Below are 17,052 nucleotides of genomic sequence, written 5' to 3'. Positions count from 1 at the left end.
CTAGATGATGTCCAGCCACTTCTCAGAAAGTCAGGCTTTAGTACACATGGTGTTGTGTAGTGGTGTATACACGTAGTGGGCCAGAAGACAAACATTGTATTTACAAATGTGCTGCCACTTCCCATCCTCCCTTCCCTCTTCCCCTTTCCTTTCTCTTAGCTTTTATTGCTGAGGAGATGTCATATGGTGTGGAATAGCCCTTTGGTGAGGCTGGATCAGCTGTCCTGGTTATGTTCCCTCCCAGGATCTTGCCCACTACCAACCTAGTGATGAAGGGAGATGTTGGAGAGACAGTGCTTGATGCCTTGGGAGCCAAAACTTTCCTGTGTTTATCAACACCTTTCTAGCTACCAATACAAATCACAGAATTATGGGGGCAGCTATGGGGAAAATTACCTCCATGACAGTCAGACCCAATAGGGACATTAGTTACTATTCTACTTTGCTCCACGGAGTGGAATTACCCAAAGATGTGGGAGATGCTCCAGAAATTAACTAAGTTCCACTTGAGGGACTGGTTTTCAGAGATGCTGGAAATTGAGCAGGTCAAATACTTAATCACTTTAAGTCTAGATTTCCGCTGTTAATCTAGGTTCCCATCAGAGGAGTAGCTGAAAGACTGATTTTGCCCATAGTCCTAGTAATATTTTCGGAGTGAGAGATGGGAATGAAATACATATTACTTCACTTCTACTGCTATCAGTGTTTGTGTGCATACAGGCCCCTAAGAGCTGAAAAACATCGAGGTAGGACAAATTATTCAAAAGCAAACTGGCAATGGTTTCAGCTCCTGATGTGTCTAGGTGCTTATTAGAGATGTTTTGGAAGAAAAGAATGGAGTATAAGAGGGATGAGTCCAAAGAATGTATTGGTTTTACTGTCTTCTTAGTGTCCAAGATACCAAGGGAATAATGCAAGACAAGCAATATGAGAAGTGTTAGCCAGACAGTAATTAATGTGTAGGTTATAGAAGTATTTAACCCTGTATCCTTCCTAACAGAAATAAAGCCTTAGGGTCATCAGTTTTACATAGATCTTTGTCTTCAGTGAACCAAGAGGCATTTCGCCAAGAATCTTTTCTTTCAGTGTAACACAGACCCCATGGCCTATCAAAATGTATTTTGTATAACCTAGTTTCAAATTGAAGGAACATCTCCACCAGTTCATTTCTGAACATTATTCCCTTAATCTTTTTAGAAAAGTTTCTCCATGTCACATTGGAGAATAAAATTTCCTGACCAAAACGTATTTTCTGTTAGCTAAGCATAAGCTGGAACAACTTAGTTATGGTAATTATTGTCACATCTTCTAATGAAGATAACAGTTCCAGACTCACCAGACTGCCTCTATATGCACACTTCTGCTTTTCAGAAGCTTGTACATGTTAAAAGTATTGCAGCAGAAAATATCATGGCTTTCAGAATGTGAATGGTTTTGCCTGGGAACAACAGTTATTTGGTTAAAACTGGGGTTTTTCTGAAGATTGAACTTGATAAGCAATAATTTTGAGTATGAACTACATCAGATCAGGTACCAGTTCTTGAAGGGATGAATTCTCTCACAACATCTCTCCTACACATATAGCTCCTTCTACCAAAATGCAGTTGTTTTCCAACTCTAATTGTGTAATGGTTGTGTTGGACTGGGAAGACAGAAAGGTAAACAAAGACATATAAAAAATTACTGTAAAATTAACAAGGAGGGTAGTTTTCTTAGTTAATTGTTGAGACACTGGACATTTCCTTCAGATTTCAGGGAGCACTGTGGGTCTGGAGCAGTGATCAGGGGATTTGACAGCCATGGCAGTGGGAATTGGCATACAAAAGAGATGTTTTCCTGGATGGATTTCAAGTGGGTAGGACTTTCTGTTATTCTGTGCCAGCCTGGAGTCCCAGGTTCAGGTCCCAGCTTCAATTCAGGTATCTTGGGCCTGTCCATGGTGAATGCAGAACCTTCCTATGCAGAACCCAGAGTGGGATATGAGTCCCTCCATCTGCCATCTGTGGCCCTGTAGGGGTCAGAAGCTCTGAGGGCTTGTGTCCCATGGAAGAGCATGAGTTGCTTTTGGGGGTAACTCCATTAAAGGACATCAGCTGCTACACAAAACTTTCATTTGCAGAGGATGACAAACATCAGGGATGCTCAGAGTTCCTATGTTTTTTCTCCCACACTGTGAACACATTGATGTCTTCCAGGCCTGAGAGAGGCCTAAAATTCCTATTGTTCTTGAGAATACTTGCCCCACTGTTACTGGCTACTCACCACCATAGCACTAAAAATGTCTTTGACACCTTTAGGTCCTAGACCATTGTGGTTCAGATTTATGTAAGGCTTAGTCAAATTTTGAATCAAGTGTGAGGCAGGCAGCACTTCTATCAGCCTTCCAAGCATAAGGATTCTGTGCCCATGTCTGCAAAGGCCTTCTCAGGATCTACAGAGAAAAATTATATTGATAAGTGGTGCATTGTGTCCCCCCATCTTTATTAAATAAATTAAACTACTTAATAAAACTAAGTAACACTGTGCAACAACAGCACAGTTTTACTCCTTATGCATTATTATTCCCTGGTTCTCCCCATTCCTTTATCTTGCGGGAGCAAATGTATCCTCCTTGTTTATTCATTTCACATCCAGTGAATTGTTGCAGCTTCTCACCAGTCTGCAATGTGATTGAACTTCTTGAGAACTTCTGACATCAGGCAAAAACTTTTTTTTTTTTTTTTTTTTAAGTCTTAATTTAAGCATGCAGCTGATATTGCCAGCAGAGGTAGGGCAACTCAGAACATTCTGGCTTACAAACAGCAGAAAGAATCCCAGTATTTTCATCTTGGCCATTGGGTGTTGGCACAGCTGCAGTGAGACATATCAGTGCAGCTGGAGGCTGTTTTTCCACAAAAACCTGTCATTTGGAATTCCTTCATCAAACCCTATACTTAGAGCTCATATTTCTCTGTGTTGTTATATGCATTCAGCAGTCTAACCTTAAGACAAATTCCCCTCTCAACAAAGCCATTTTCCAGTTCAGTCTGTAGCCTCTAACAAAATAGTCTTTGTTCTTGTGTTATAATGTTTTTTGACTTTCCTTCCATTTATAACAATTTAGAAAGTTCTCTTCCTAAATCATGGATAAATGCTACTGTTACAAAAATGAGTGCAAGACTTGTTTAATCAGATGACTGACTTCATGAGGCAGAAAATAAGAGGAGAGCCACCAAAAAAGACCAGAACAGTTGTGTCAAACTGATGGTATGCAGACCACAAGTGCTACAGTGTTTAATGGGGAATGCACAAACAGGGATGTGGTCCATCCCTGGTTTCAGCTAGCTGCTCCCACTGCTCTGTTAACAACTTGAGGAGACAATCAGGAATAATATAGCCCTGGTGTGTAGAAAGCAGTTGAATAAAGATCTTCAGCATCAAAGGGAGATATCTTAAAGGGAAATTTACATTCCTCCCCCCTACCTTTATCAATAACCAGATTACATGTGGCTGTCAGAATTCTGGCAGGATCATGTCCTTTGGATACATACCAGTTGTTAGGTACCACTCTGACTGCATGGAAAGGCTAGTGAGTGCAGATAGTCAGAAACTATCAGTTACAACCCCTAGGTTAGTGTCAGGAGCTTGCATTGCCTTCTCTTCTGTGGCATCAGCCAGCAAGACAGGCTCCTGAGGCGCACTCATTTTGGACATTTTGTTTTGGTGTGCCATGAAGCAGATTCAGTTTGTCAGTGCAAGCCTAGCAGAAACGTGACTCCCTGCATGTGACAGATCTATTCCTCTTACTGAAGCCCCTTTTCCACCTGCTGTGGAAGTACTCCTGCAGCCCTGCTTCCTGCCCAGCACACCCTCTGCACTATATGCATGTGGTGCTGGCCCTAGTGTGGGGAAGGGCTAACTCCAGGGCTAAGCTCTCCTCAAGTTCTTCAGGCCATGTGCAGGGAACTCACAGTTATCCCACATTAAGTTCTTGTTCCATCACAAGCTACTTTTCTTGCCTTTCTCAATTTCTGAGACCACCGGGCAAAGCAACTTTTTATCTTCATCCCATTTCCCCACAAATATGCAAGCCAAAACCATACCAGCTGCTCCTACCTCTCTTGAACTGACAATTTCCCAGGCACAGGGGCTGACTCTGTGATCAGACTCTGGGAATGCTTAGCAATATACTCTTCCTGCATGGCAGAATTAACAGCATTTGAACATCACCATATATTGAGACTAAGTATAAGTAGACTCACTGGAAGTGATACAGCTTCTCTTGTCCATAATTCATAATTTATTTTTTAGTCATAGAGAAAGAGAATTTGGAAAATTCCATTTTAATGGGACTAAATGCATGAAAAAATTATGAAGTGTTATTTTGCCAAAATAATTTCGGGCTAATAGGATAATACATATTTTTTTTCTACTCTGAATCTTCCTTTTCATTCCCTGTCACTGCTTTTACTGCCTTCTTCCCTTACTCTCTATTTCTCTTTAGAGCTCCAGGCTATTAACCTGTAAACTTATACCCTTACTGGGTATAAAATGTGGATGTGGAATGTGGAGCAGTTTAGCTGTTCATTCAGATCTATGTGGGGAAAAGACTGGCCAGCTGGCACCCACATCACCACACTTCAACCAGCTCTGCAGCTGTATCTCCTTTATTAAGGCCCTTTCCTTCTGCCAGATTTTTTTTGTCAGATGATGGGTTTACTTGCATTACTCTAGTGTGAGAAAGACAAAAGGAAGGGTAAAAATAGGTTTAAATCCCATGTAAAGAAGTCATGAGACAAGTCATGTGCCCAGTACATTAGTCAGTCCCCACAGTGTGTGGATTGAGCCTTCTGAGGTAGATTCAGAAGTGATTTTGGCACGTCATAAATTGCATTATGTGCTATTGAAAAACAGAAAAACAAGCCTACAGGAGTTGTGCTACATATGTCCATGCCTTACAGTAATTGCATCATTTAACAAATAATTGCATATATAACAACAGAGGAAAATAAGAAATTAACTTGTAATGACTAAGTGACAGGCCAAAGGAGGTTTAGAATTTTGAGAGGAACTGTTATGCAAAGCTAGGAAGTCAGACCAAAGAGCTGCGAGCAGCCCTGGCACCTGACTGTGCTGTGTACAAGCAGAGCCTGGGAGCAACAGGTTCAGAAAACCCTGCTGCCCCCATGCCCTGCCTGTCCTTCTGGGCAATGAAGAGCTCAAACTGGATCTGGTCTCAAAAGACGCTGAGCTCTGACATCTCTTACAGGCATTAGGGGCAGCTTTGCCTTTAGATGTTGAAAACATCTGACTGTGGAGTGAAGCTGATTTTTCTTTGGCCATTTCTGACAATTTCTGGAGTGAGTTTGCTAGTAAGTAACCCTGCACCTGCATCCTTCTCAGACTCGTTCCCTTGTCACCACCAGTCAGTCACAGGTTCATTTGCTTTTTCTCTTCTGTAGATGAAGAGTTCACAGTCACCACCTAGATCCTGTATGTTTCTCACGCCTACATACTAAAAGCACAGCTGTTTGGAGTCAAAACATCGCCAGGAGGAATGGTGCCACTTGTAAGGCCTGGGTTCTTGATTTATGTTGCTTGTAAACAGGAGAATCCTGTCTTGCTTGCAGGGGCTGTCCTGGTGTTGTGAGAAAGCCCTGCAGAGCCTGTGCTTGCCCTGTGCTGCCACATCACCCTTATGTGACCTCACCTGCACCTTCTGACTCCTACAGGTGACATTCAGTGCCAGAAACCACATCATTCTGGGATCCAGTCAGCTCACAATAACTGAGAATAGTTATGGTTTTGGCTGTGGACCTTCCCCCCCAGATGCATCAAAGAGTCATGTCAGGCTGCTGCTAAGTGTTCTTATCTCCTTTAAGTTCATAATTCAGTTTGTACAATTCTGTGATGAAGTCAGACTGTGGCAGTTGTAGTGTTAAATGAGATGAAGATAGGAATGTATTCACCTTTTTCAACTGGATCAGATTCAGACTTCCCTACTGCCAAATTCTCACTATGTTCAGTAATAAAGTGTGGCTTGTAAACATGTCAGCACTTAATGGGGCCTTGAATCAAATAGTCACTCATTCCAACTACTGTTGGTGCCAAAAGTTGTTCAGTGCTTATTATTTTACATCTCTCTTACCTAGGACTTTGTGACTTTTCCTAAAGTGCTAAAACCAAAACTCTAACAGAAAAGGCTTTCTGATAAAGGTTAAGCAGAACTAATTCATATGCCTAGAAATATTTCCATTTCCCCAAGAACAGGATCATTTTAGTGGCTTTATTCCCTTAGGTTCTAAATAGACCTCTCAAATAGTCTGGTCAGTAGAGAACATGGAATGGTTTTGTTTGGATAAACACCACAAAACCCAGTGGAAGGCTTGACCCTGAAGCAGATGACCATTGTCAGCTTTGATTTTATTGCCAAAGTTTGTAAATATTTTTCTAGAATAGGCCAATCGACTGTGGCTATTTGGCCTCAGTTGCTTGCTTGTTTGTAACACCAGCTAACGTTCTTCCCTGATTTCAGTCTGATTATTCTGATGTGGGTTGGGTCTGCAGATCTTTTCTTAGATCTTTCCTTTTAAGGGACAGGCTCGTTTTAAATGACCCAGCCATGAACTCCTAATGTTGCAGATCCTTCGCATGGAGAGCACTCTCCATTTTCTGACTAGAAACCAGCGATGGATTGGTTACTGCAACAGGAGATGGGAGACCACAGTCCAGTGCGTTGCCAGAGACATTTGTGGGATTTGAGACAAATCTCTGCTTCTGTGGTCTATGGTGTTTTATAAACAGTGATTTGAAAAAGAGTGATAGGATTATTATTTATATAGGTTATAACATAATCTCCGATCCTAGCTGTGGACCCTCCTTGTGCTAATTACTGGTGGGAGAAATGGGTCTTAATGTCTTCACAAACAACTCGATGTGAAAAAACCAATCAGATTCTGGAAGAACGGCTGTGGGGATTTGAGAAGAAATGGGTGTTAACATCTTGGAAATGGGTCATGTTGTGTTCATTAATATCAAGCTGGATTTTTTGCAGAATCCAGATAATTTAAGCTTCTAAATTTTAGGGCAATGTGTAGTAGGTGGTTCGAGGAGTCTGTACCTTCCTAGTACCCCAGCTAATGAGGAAAAGAAGAAGGCAGCGTTGGGCTAAGAGTTTAGGATAAAAGGAGGCTGTGTCCTCCAAGAATTTGAGAGACTCCATGGGGGTATGGCCTAGTGGACTCTATCCCTTAAATCAAATAAAGTTGCAAGGCTCCTCTGTCTCTTTTGTGGATACTGGCTTTTCACAGCATGATTTTCTGCACATCGCTGAGTGTTTAATTTATGACCCATGAGACAGCAGCTGGTCACCATCAAGGGGACAGTGGCAGCACTCATCAGTGCAAAAGGCAGGGATAACATGAATCTTGACTTCATTGCAGGTACCCATCTTAGAGTTTGGAAGAAGGCTACTGAGATTACACTTTAGAAATGTGTATTTGGTGTAAAAAGCTGTAGTGTGTCCAGCTCAAACTATTTGCCTTTAGATGTTGAAAACATCTGACTGTGGAGTGAAGCAAACATTGAAATTCTGGACTTCAGCCAGGACTTCGCTTTTCATTTGCAACTGTCTGGTTTCAGCATGTGACAGATCTCAACTTGCAAACACCAGAGGACTCACAGCCAGGTGAGGACTGATTTTGCACAGCTCTGATGACCTCTCAGCAGCACCGAGTGAGAGCACACTCCTGTTCCGCTGTCTGCCCACCCCATTGGCACTGCCACATAGAGGTTGTGCTTTGCAAAACCTTGGCTTTTATCAGAGGTGTTCGAAAAGCCTGCGTAACATCTGGAGCAAATGGTAGCTTCCCAGGGGGCGAAAAAAAACACATGGAAATTGTCCTGTTTGTATTTCTGGAGAACACGGGATGAAAATTCTTGTTTGAAACCACAAATTTCAGGCTGGCAGGGCCATAAAGCAACCGTCACTCAGGACCGGGTCACAGCTTCTGACCCTCTAGGACACAGCACGGCTGCCCAGCCCCTCCGCAGGCCCTGGGCTCCGGCCGCGCTCCTGCCCTGCACCGAGGCGGGCAGAGCCCCACCCCGGCCGGGGCCGTCCCACCGCGGGCCGCGGCCTCCCGGGAGCGGGCGGCCCTGGAGCGGCGCTCGGGGAGGGCCAGGCCCGAGCCGGTTGCGAGTCCCGGGGGCCGGACGCGGTGAGTGCCTGGGCACGCCGGGCTCCTGCGAGTCCGCGCCGTGAGGCCGGAGCTGAGGCGGGGCCGGCGCGGCGGCGGGGCCGGGCTGGGGGCGGTGGAGGCCGGGCCGGGCGGCATGATCGGCACCGTGCTCTGCTATGTGCTGCTGCCGGCGGCGCGGCTCCTCCAGGCCCTCCGAGGTAACCCGGCCCCGGGCGGGCGGCGGCGGGGGCAGGGGGAGCTGGCGGGGATGGCCCGGAGGGGCGGGGATGTCCCTCACCGTCCCCCGGCCCGGTCTGGGGGGGGGGGGGTGCGGCCCGGCGGCCGGGGTCGGCCCGGCTGCCCCGGCGCACCCCGAGGCCCTGGCCCTGGGCAGGTGGGGCCTGGGGCTGCTGTGCCGGGCCGGGGCTGCTGGCCCCGGGCAGCGGGGAGCCGCGTGTTTGGAGGGAGTAGCTGCCGGCTGCTATGCTGCAGAGGCAGACTGCGCTTTGCGCAGGGGCTCTAAGCTCCTGCCTCCAACCTGCTCTCCAGGCTTGGGGAGATCCTTAGAGATGGGCTGCTCCGAGATCTGTGACCCCCCCAAGGATCTGCAGGTGACTTCGTGGATGAACTTACGTTTTGTGTGCATCTCTATTTCACTTAGTTTCCCTAGATCCTGCTGCTACTTCACAGTCCCTGGTTACTGAGCTCACGTAAAGCCACCCTCCAGCCTGAACCTGCCCCTAGGCCTTTAGCAACTACTGGACTGGCACGCCGTCTTTTTTTACAGTGAGCAGCAAGCTGACTCCTCTTAAATTCAGCTCCTGTTGTGTATTAACAGGCTCTCGTAGGCACTCATCGTGCCCAGCCAGTGGCGTGTGGAAACATTACCTTGCTGCGTTGGTGTTTCTGACATTAATGAACCTAATTACAAACCAGCAGAGAGGAGTATGGTTCTTAAAGCTCCATTTCTGACACATACAGAAAACTTTGACACAAAAGATACAGTGAAACTATACGTTGATGTTGCTGACTCCTGTATCTTACTGCTCTGGCTGACTGACAGGGATGCAGAGAAAAAAAGTGATTTGTAATCAACAGAAATTGCTAGTTAGCAGTAGGGACAAATGTCTGTGCAGAATTCATAGCAAAACATAAATGCCATCTCTTGTATAGATGCAAATGAAAGGAATCTTTGTCTTTTTCAACTCTACCTAATACTAGTATATTCAATGTTACATTAAAAGCAGTTTAAAGTGATTTTATTTTTTTTGCCACATGTCAGTCATCAGGTGATCTGTAATTCTTACCAGGACTACTTCTGTGCATATACTCTCTCCAATAAGGCATGTGTTGGTCCCTCTGTGTCTTCATTTTTCATCTCTTAATAACAGAATGGTTCTTCTACAACACATTCTTATGATATATTTTATTCTCTTAGCTGACTGCTGTTTCTTATTCAGTCCCTGGAAAGAAGCTTGCTCCAAGTGATGATCTACAAGACCTTGGCTGCTTAGCCCATGCACCTGATCAGCTAACTATTAGAGACTGCACCTGTACATATGTTGCTGAGAGCTGATAGTTTCCACAAGGCATTTCAGCTTGGCTGTCTGTGGTGCTGCATGAGTTAGAATTGCATTCCCTAGATTTGATAAAGCCATTGCGATTGTGTGCAGTTTCAGTGGCTTGGACTAATATAACTGGCCTTGGACTGTGGCGTAGCATTCTGGAAGAGGCAGGGGATGTTATTTAGATTGTAACTGTTTTTCCTCAGAGAAGTAATTTGTTTGGGTTGCTATACTGAATGGTTGTATTGCACAGCAGAGTTATAGCAAATGCATTGGAATAAGAAAAGAATGAGTAAGAAAGCATTTCTGGCCGTCTTATTTTGATTTTGTTTTTAAATGACAGATGCTTTCTTTACCTATCAAAAGAATGTGCTTCTGGCGAAGAGCCCGTCCACCCAGATAGAAGGTGTCTTTGCTGCAACCACAGGAAGATCGGTCCCAGAAGAGGAAGAAGCCCTTCTCCAGCAGTGGCTGGAGGAAGGAGCAAGGAGTTTGCCAGCCAGTGAGAGTGTTCCAGCAGTGAGGAAAGCATCAGTTACACTTACTAGTGACTGGTTAGAAGGTTCAGAGCTATTGATGACCAGCCTCAGTGACCTGAATACGTCTCCGGAAGTCACCTGGTGTGCTGACCAGCAGCACTCAGAGCTAAACGCCTTGGCTTCTTCAGAACTGCAAGATCATGCTGAACTGGCAAGATTACCAGCAGAGGAAACAGTGACTGTAGCAGGCAGTGCCCCTTGGGCAGCTGTAGTGCCACAGACAGATCACCAGGCAGCTGGCTGTGCTGGTATCAACGTGGAAGTGCTGAATGATGACCCAGCTGTGCTGGCCTGGAGTTTAGCATGTGATGCAGAGACAGTGCCACCAGTGCTGCCAGCCCAGCCCATTCAGGATACAGTGCCATTTTATCCTGTCCCAACAGAGGTGCCCTACCATGGTCAGTGATGCCTCTGAATCTAATGTTTAGTTTGGGATTAGCATTTGTAGTGAATGTGGTCAGGTTATTGCGTCTGGGCTTGCTGTCAGTAAGACATTGATTGTCCCTGCAGAATTGACAGGATCTGCTAGTGGAAACTGTGAAGTGAGTCTTTGCTGAGGAGGGGCTGGTCACATCTAGTGGTTTCTGTGTTGTTAGACTGCGTGGTCTGAATATCAATATATGTTCAATATATGTAATATATGTTCAAACTGTTCTCAAATGCTGTCTTTGTACTCTAAAAAGCACCAAAAAGTGGGTCTGGTGTTTCAGTATGCTTGATTCTGGTCGTGTGTTATGCCATCCCTACAGACAACTATCCAAAGATATCCAGAAAGAGCACCTGAAAACCAGAGTGGGTGAGGGTTTGCTCAGAGGCTAGAGTGCCCTAGCTTAGGAAATGAGAATGGCTCTTTCCTGGGTCCCAGGGGAACCAAAGTATCAGCAAGGTACCCAGTGTGGCTATAACTTTGTTTTTTGTCTCTTGCATACAGAGATCTTATGGAGAGACTGGGAGGATCTTTCTGTCCAGCCCTCTGTCTTAGAGCAGGTCTCAAAAAACACTCCTCTCTTTGAATTTCGAGTCATGTCATACAACATCCTTGCCCAGGACCTGGTGGAGCAGGGCCTTGATCTCTATGTACACTGTCATCCAGACATCCTGAACTGGAACTACCGCCTTCCAAATCTTTTGCAGGAGATCCAGCATTGGGATCCTGATGTAAGTATGACTGAGCCATCCCTACCTCAGTGCCACCAGAATTTGAATTCCTTGTTTGATCTAACAGTATTAAGAAAAGAAAAAGATGGGGGCAAGTTCTAGGAAGATACTACCTGTTTGGTAACTGGACACTGATTGCTCTGAGAGCGTTTGAGGACTTTCACAGACCATGTTTTTGGTGTCTGTCTTGGTTTGATTGTAGAAACTAGTCATACTTCGATAGCAGGACTTAACTTCTATAAACAACAAAAGTAGAGGAAGAAAGACCAGTTTTCTAAGGCAGCACAGGAGGGGAAGCCTGCATGGAAGAGCACTCCATGAATTTTTCTATTCCTTGAGTCCTCTTTGTGGGATGAAGGATCTTTTATCTCATAACTGGAAAATTGAATGATATGCTAATGTGACCCAGAAAGTTAGTGCATTTCATCTGGAAAGTACAGGACAGGGTTGCAGTGATGGCATTTCTGCTTGGAGGGTTGGTATGTGAGTGTACTTTTCCACTTTCTTCCTTCCCCAAAACAAGGTAACTAGCAAATACATGTGGAGCAAGTGAGATCTCTGCCTTCCTTCCAGATTCTGTGTCTCCAGGAGGTGCAAGAGAACCATTACTGGGAGCAACTGGAACCAACATTCAAGGAGATGGGTATGTCCTGCTTTTGTGGGTCTGTACGTCCAGCTTGTGGGACTGGCCAAGCAGTGCTTCCTGCTTAACATCTCCAAAGCATTCAGTTTCAATAAGCCTCTTCCTGTTTGCCAGGTGGCTGCTGGCCCTACTTCAGAACTATCTGCCTAGATCTTTATCCTTTCTTTTGCAATTGATGTCTCTGAGTTGAAAGATCAGAGTAACAAAACAGGGGGCCCTAGAAGGACAACGAGAGAGAAAATGTCCCCAATTAATAATAAAGAGTGATTATTGGAACAGAATTGGGTATATTGCTGTATCCAGTGCTGTAGTAGGAACCTTTTCTATACAGACTTGGACTGGATAAACCTTTTAATAGGTGATGGTTTCTTTTCAGGCTTTGCATGCTTCTATAAACGGAGAACTGGGACAAAGACAGATGGATGTGCAGTGTGCTACAAGCACAGCAGGTTCCAGCTGATCAGCCTCAGCCCCATAGAATACTTCCGGCCTGGCCTGGACGTCCTCAACCGGGATAATGTGGGCTTGGTGCTGCTGCTACAACCTGTGCTTCCAGAGGGTCTAGGTCTGAAGGCAGTCAGTCCTTTGTGTGTGGCCAACACTCATGTGTTGTTCAATCCCCGTCGAGGAGATATCAAACTGGCCCAGGTGGCCTTGCTGCTAGCAGAGATTGACAAAATTGCAAGAACTACTGAAGGCAGCTACTATCCTGTCATCTTGTGTGGAGACCTGAACTCTGTACCTGATTCTCCACTCTACAAATTCATCCGGAATGGTGAACTCTCCTACCATGGGATGCCAGCCTGGAAGGTAGTTCCCAGCCAGAATTGGGATTGGATAGCTCTTTATTGTATGCTGCTAGAGAAATGCATGGCTACATTCTTTCTCTTGTGAGGAAATAATAACTCAGTCTTAATACTGAGTTAAGTTATTCAACAGTCTTCCCCAGTTTCTCCAGCACTGCAGGGGAAAGAAGTAGAGAAGTGTGTGCATGCTGTTTCCACCACTGCTCTTTTGGTTTCTCTTGAGGCAGACTTGTGATAATGGACCACTTCATTTCAAGTCTTTTTTTCCTTTCCTATGGAGTTTTTGTGCCTGTGTGACTGGAAGTGTAGAGAAATGCAACTCTACCAAGACTTACTGAAATTTTATGTGGACGTTTGTTCTAACAAAAGTTTGCAGTGGGTACTTATGCTGGAATCTCTTGTGGTTGTTTTACTGTGTGTCTGTGATCAAATATATGGTTGTCATTCAGGCTTAATCATCACTTCAAAAGATACCTGTAAAGTATCTTGGCAGGTGACTTTTAGCTAATTGTATCTGTCCCCTCCACCTGAAGGTTTATTATACCTGCACCATACTCTGAATAGCTTAGTTCATGCCTTTCTGTGAGGGTATTCTCCTGTCTTGCTCTTGGCAAGTGTATTTATGTATATTGTCTATAGCTTGAACATCCACTCTGTGTCATTGATGGTTGCTCTCCTTTTCTGGCCGACTTGCAGGTGTCTGGTCAGGAAGACTTTTCCCAACAATTGTATTCACGGAAACTGCTGGCCCCACTGTGGCCAAGTTCACTGGGTATAACAGACAAGTGCCAGTATGTCACCCTGTGCCAGCCAAAGAAACTTGGTGAGCTCCAGTATGCACTGACAATACGAGTTTGCTGAGGATGGGCAGTTTGTGGGGCTTGCTGTCTCTCTGAGTAGCTGCATGAGGCACTTGACAAAGATTCTCTCCTTCTACTTTATATATGAATTAAATACAGTTTTTTCCAGAACCTATTGCATATCTGCCATTTTCTTTCTCTAGTCAGGAGCTGAGTGTTATCAGTAACAATTACTCTATGTGTCTCTTTCATATTCCCAGACTTATGCTTTTGTGCAGTTGTAAACTATGGTCAACAGGCACAGCTTTCATCTCCAGGTGTTTGGGGTGTGGTTTTGGATAGTATTTGCAAACCACTGTAAATAAATAGTTCCTAAGACCCAGTTACAATCATGTCTGTTCTCTGCATCCATAGAGAGGATTAAAAAAATGGAGCCCAGACAAAATAGCTTTTGTTAAAATATTGAATGTAGAACTTGTATTCAGCCTGATCTCCAGAAATGTTTTTCTCAGCAGACATTTCGTAGAGTTGCATGCTAACTGATTTGCTTGAAAGTCCCTTGAACTTGGTTTCTTGAACTTGGTCTCTCAGAGGGGATATTCTTACTTTGTGCTGACCATGACTGTTGCATTTGAGGGATAACAATAGCTATGCTCTGTTCTTCTACTTTTACACATCTGTTCTGTTCTACATGTAGGTTATTAGGTGATTTCTATTCTCATGATGTCAGAGTACTTGGGCACAAAAGCCTCTCTCAAACTAAAGAGCTCTTAGAGGCCCAAAGGTCTAAAATATATATAGGTGTTCCCTGGAGATGTGACTTTGCAGCAGTTGCTTTCTTTCTACTTTCTTTTGATTTGTACTTTTCTCTGCAGGGAGACGTGAATACAGCCGTGACTTCCTGCTCCAGTTCCGTTTTTGCGACATTGCCTGTGAACGACCGCCACAGCTGGTCCTCTTGGAAGGTGTGACAGATGCTAAACCAGGTATTAACAGGAGACTTTTCAACTTGTCACTCTCCTACATGAGAGCCTCTCCTCTGAGGACAGTCTGAGAGAGCTTGGACTGGAGAAGAGAAGGCTCAACTGAGGCCTCATTGTGGCTTTCCAGTACTTAAAGGGGGCTTATAAAAAAAGAGGGAGAGTGACTGTTTACACAGGCCTATAGTGATGAGACAAGGGGAAATGGTTTTAAGCTTCCTGAAATTCTTTACATGGAGAATAGTAAGGCATTGAGCCAGCTTGCCCAGAGATGTTGTGGATGCCACATCCCTGGAAAATGTTCAAGGCCAGGTTGTATGGGGCCCTGGAAAGCCTGATATGGTGGGTGACATCCTTGCCCATGGGATGGAGGGATGGAACTAGATGATCTTTAAGGTCCCTTACAATCCAGGCAGTTCTATAACTTTATGATTCTTTGATTTCAAGGAAAACATGAGATGGAGGTAATGCCTGGTGAGGAAAGGGAAAGGCAGAAGGGTGCTTTCTGTGACTGTGGTTAGATTCCATGAGAGCTCAGAGAAGTATGCTTTCCTCCCTCATACACACTGACTGTGTTTCTTGAGATGCACTGAGATTCAGCCTCTTGAAGCTGTGTCTTACAAACTTCTTTTAAGCTGAAACACATATGTATATTTCTTTTTTCTGCTTCAAGCTTTTGGTGGTGGAGAACAACCTGAAGACTGTAATGATACACAATATAGATGTCTCTGGAAGCCAGTGCCCAGCAGATATTGCTGCACCTCTGGGCCTTGTGTCATGGCTGATTCTGCTTTCTCCATTTCTGTTCTGCCTTTCTAGATACCCTTTGAGTAAGCTGTAGGCTAAGACAAGCAAACTTTCTTTGAGATAAATGTTGAAATACCCTGGACTTTGATAATATTAAATGCTTTAAGGACATGTTTTGAGTAGGACAGAATATGACCTCTCAGTTTCTTGCACTGATCTGTTCTAACGATGTTCCTGTTAGTCTTACAGCTTGTGTTTCCTTTGGATATTTTCCTTTAAGATGTTTTTGACTGGAATCTATCTGCACTTCTTGGGCAAAAAGGTTCATTTGGTTTCAGGAGAAGCTTCTCAGACTTGGGATGAGCAGTCTGTTCTGGGATCTGTGTAGGTCTGGCTGGAATTTCTTTGCTCCTTTGCAGACTGCCCTGCACACTGGCCCAAGCCTGCTGCCATGGTGAAAGACCCTGATCCCCAGCCATTCATCCCAAGGTAACTTGGTTCACCTTCAATGGCCCCAGTCTTCAAGCTCAGCCTTGGTTTCTGGAGCACTGAAAAACTGGCTGGAGTAAAGACTGAAGTAAATGTGAAATAGAGTAAGGAGGGCTATGTTCAAGAGCTAGATCCACCCAGGACTGTCCCAGCAGCTGGGTGTTTCTCTGTCAGCATTGTGTTGGTGAGAATGAAGGGCATAGGCATGTACAGGACTGGGTATTGAGGACAAAGGAAATTCACAGTTTGTCTTGCTTCAGTGTAAGTGGAGCTTTGAAAGATTTTATGTGCTTACAAAGTAGGGATAGTTTAGACAGTTGCATCAGCAAGGGAACATTCAGCTGTGACTGCGGTATTGAAAAGGCATAATTCTCTTTCCTTCCTTGGTAAACAGTGAGTGTTTTTGTGCAGGTGTTCAGGTGTTATCCAGCATGGCCTCAACCTGACCTCTGTCTACAGCCACTTCTTGCCACAGAGGGGACGCCCGGAGGTCACAACAATGCCCATGGGCCTTGGAGCCACCGTTGATTACATTTTCTACTCAGCAGAGCCTGTGGAGAACAAGGCGGGTGAGTGAGGCAGTGCAGGGCTTATCCCTGTGGCCTTGGAAGAGGACTGTGAAACAGGCCAGATGGGCAGTGCATTTCATTAAGCTGCTGGATCTACAGGATGTGTCTTTGAAATAATACCCCAGGTAGAAGTAACATTTGCTCATGTATCATGAGAAGACACTGTTTTTCTTTGCTGTGGAAAAAATGAGGCTCCTTAGGTTCATGTAGACTTTTGAGGAAGCTAGAACAGAATGGATTCTTCTGTATAAATATCTTACTTGGGCTCCTGGTAGCAGGCAGTGCTTGGTCCTGAGTTCAAGGCTTGAACTTCTGGTCTGTCTGAGATCACAAGCTGTTCTTGGAAGGAGGTGACTCTGGTTCCTTTACAGTGGCATCTTCTCTCTGCTGCCTGAAACATGAGTTCTGTTGATGAAAGACTGGATGTAAATGCATCCAGGAACTCTCTTGGAGCTGATTTGGGACATGTCAGAATCAATTTTGGGGAACAGGAATGAAGAGATTAATTCCTTCTCAGGGGAGAATCTTAAGCTATTGCTAGGCCACAGTCCATGAAAGGAACTTCTCATGTAAGCAACTATCTGGTGAATTTAGTGC

The 17,052-nt window shown here is 44.7% G+C and overlaps 1 protein-coding gene across 2 annotated transcripts in view; it reads left to right on the top strand.

Annotated features, from left to right (window-relative positions):
* The first annotated feature begins 8,117 nt into the window (after nt 1–8,117).
* The window catches only part of ANGEL1 (angel homolog 1), a 10,218-nt gene continuing 1,283 nt past the window's right edge, over nt 8,118–17,052 (top strand). The window contains exons 1-9 of one of the 2 annotated variants that reach the window (XM_088058189.1): nt 8,118–8,198; nt 10,068–10,661; nt 11,195–11,421; nt 11,995–12,064; nt 12,441–12,874; nt 13,567–13,693; nt 14,546–14,656; nt 15,817–15,886; nt 16,298–16,455. In XM_088058189.1, the coding sequence (XP_087914315.1) occupies nt 10,301–10,661; nt 11,195–11,421; nt 11,995–12,064; nt 12,441–12,874; nt 13,567–13,693; nt 14,546–14,656; nt 15,817–15,886; nt 16,298–16,455 (1,558 nt within the window). In that variant the 5' untranslated portion in view covers nt 8,118–8,198; nt 10,068–10,300. Of the gene's footprint in view, nt 8,199–8,304; nt 8,378–10,067; nt 10,662–11,194; nt 11,422–11,994; nt 12,065–12,440; nt 12,875–13,566; nt 13,694–14,545; nt 14,657–15,816; nt 15,887–16,297; nt 16,456–17,052 lie in introns of those variants that run through there. The other variant, XM_014249816.2, reaches the window with a different exon arrangement.

Source organism: Pseudopodoces humilis, chromosome 7 (genome assembly GCF_049639895.1).
Source record: "Pseudopodoces humilis isolate 2021_Gansu_Grassland_sample_001 chromosome 7, ASM4963989v1, whole genome shotgun sequence".
NCBI classification, from domain to species: domain Eukaryota; kingdom Metazoa; phylum Chordata; class Aves; order Passeriformes; family Paridae; genus Pseudopodoces; species Pseudopodoces humilis.
This window is presented reverse-complemented; position numbering and strand designations above follow the sequence as displayed.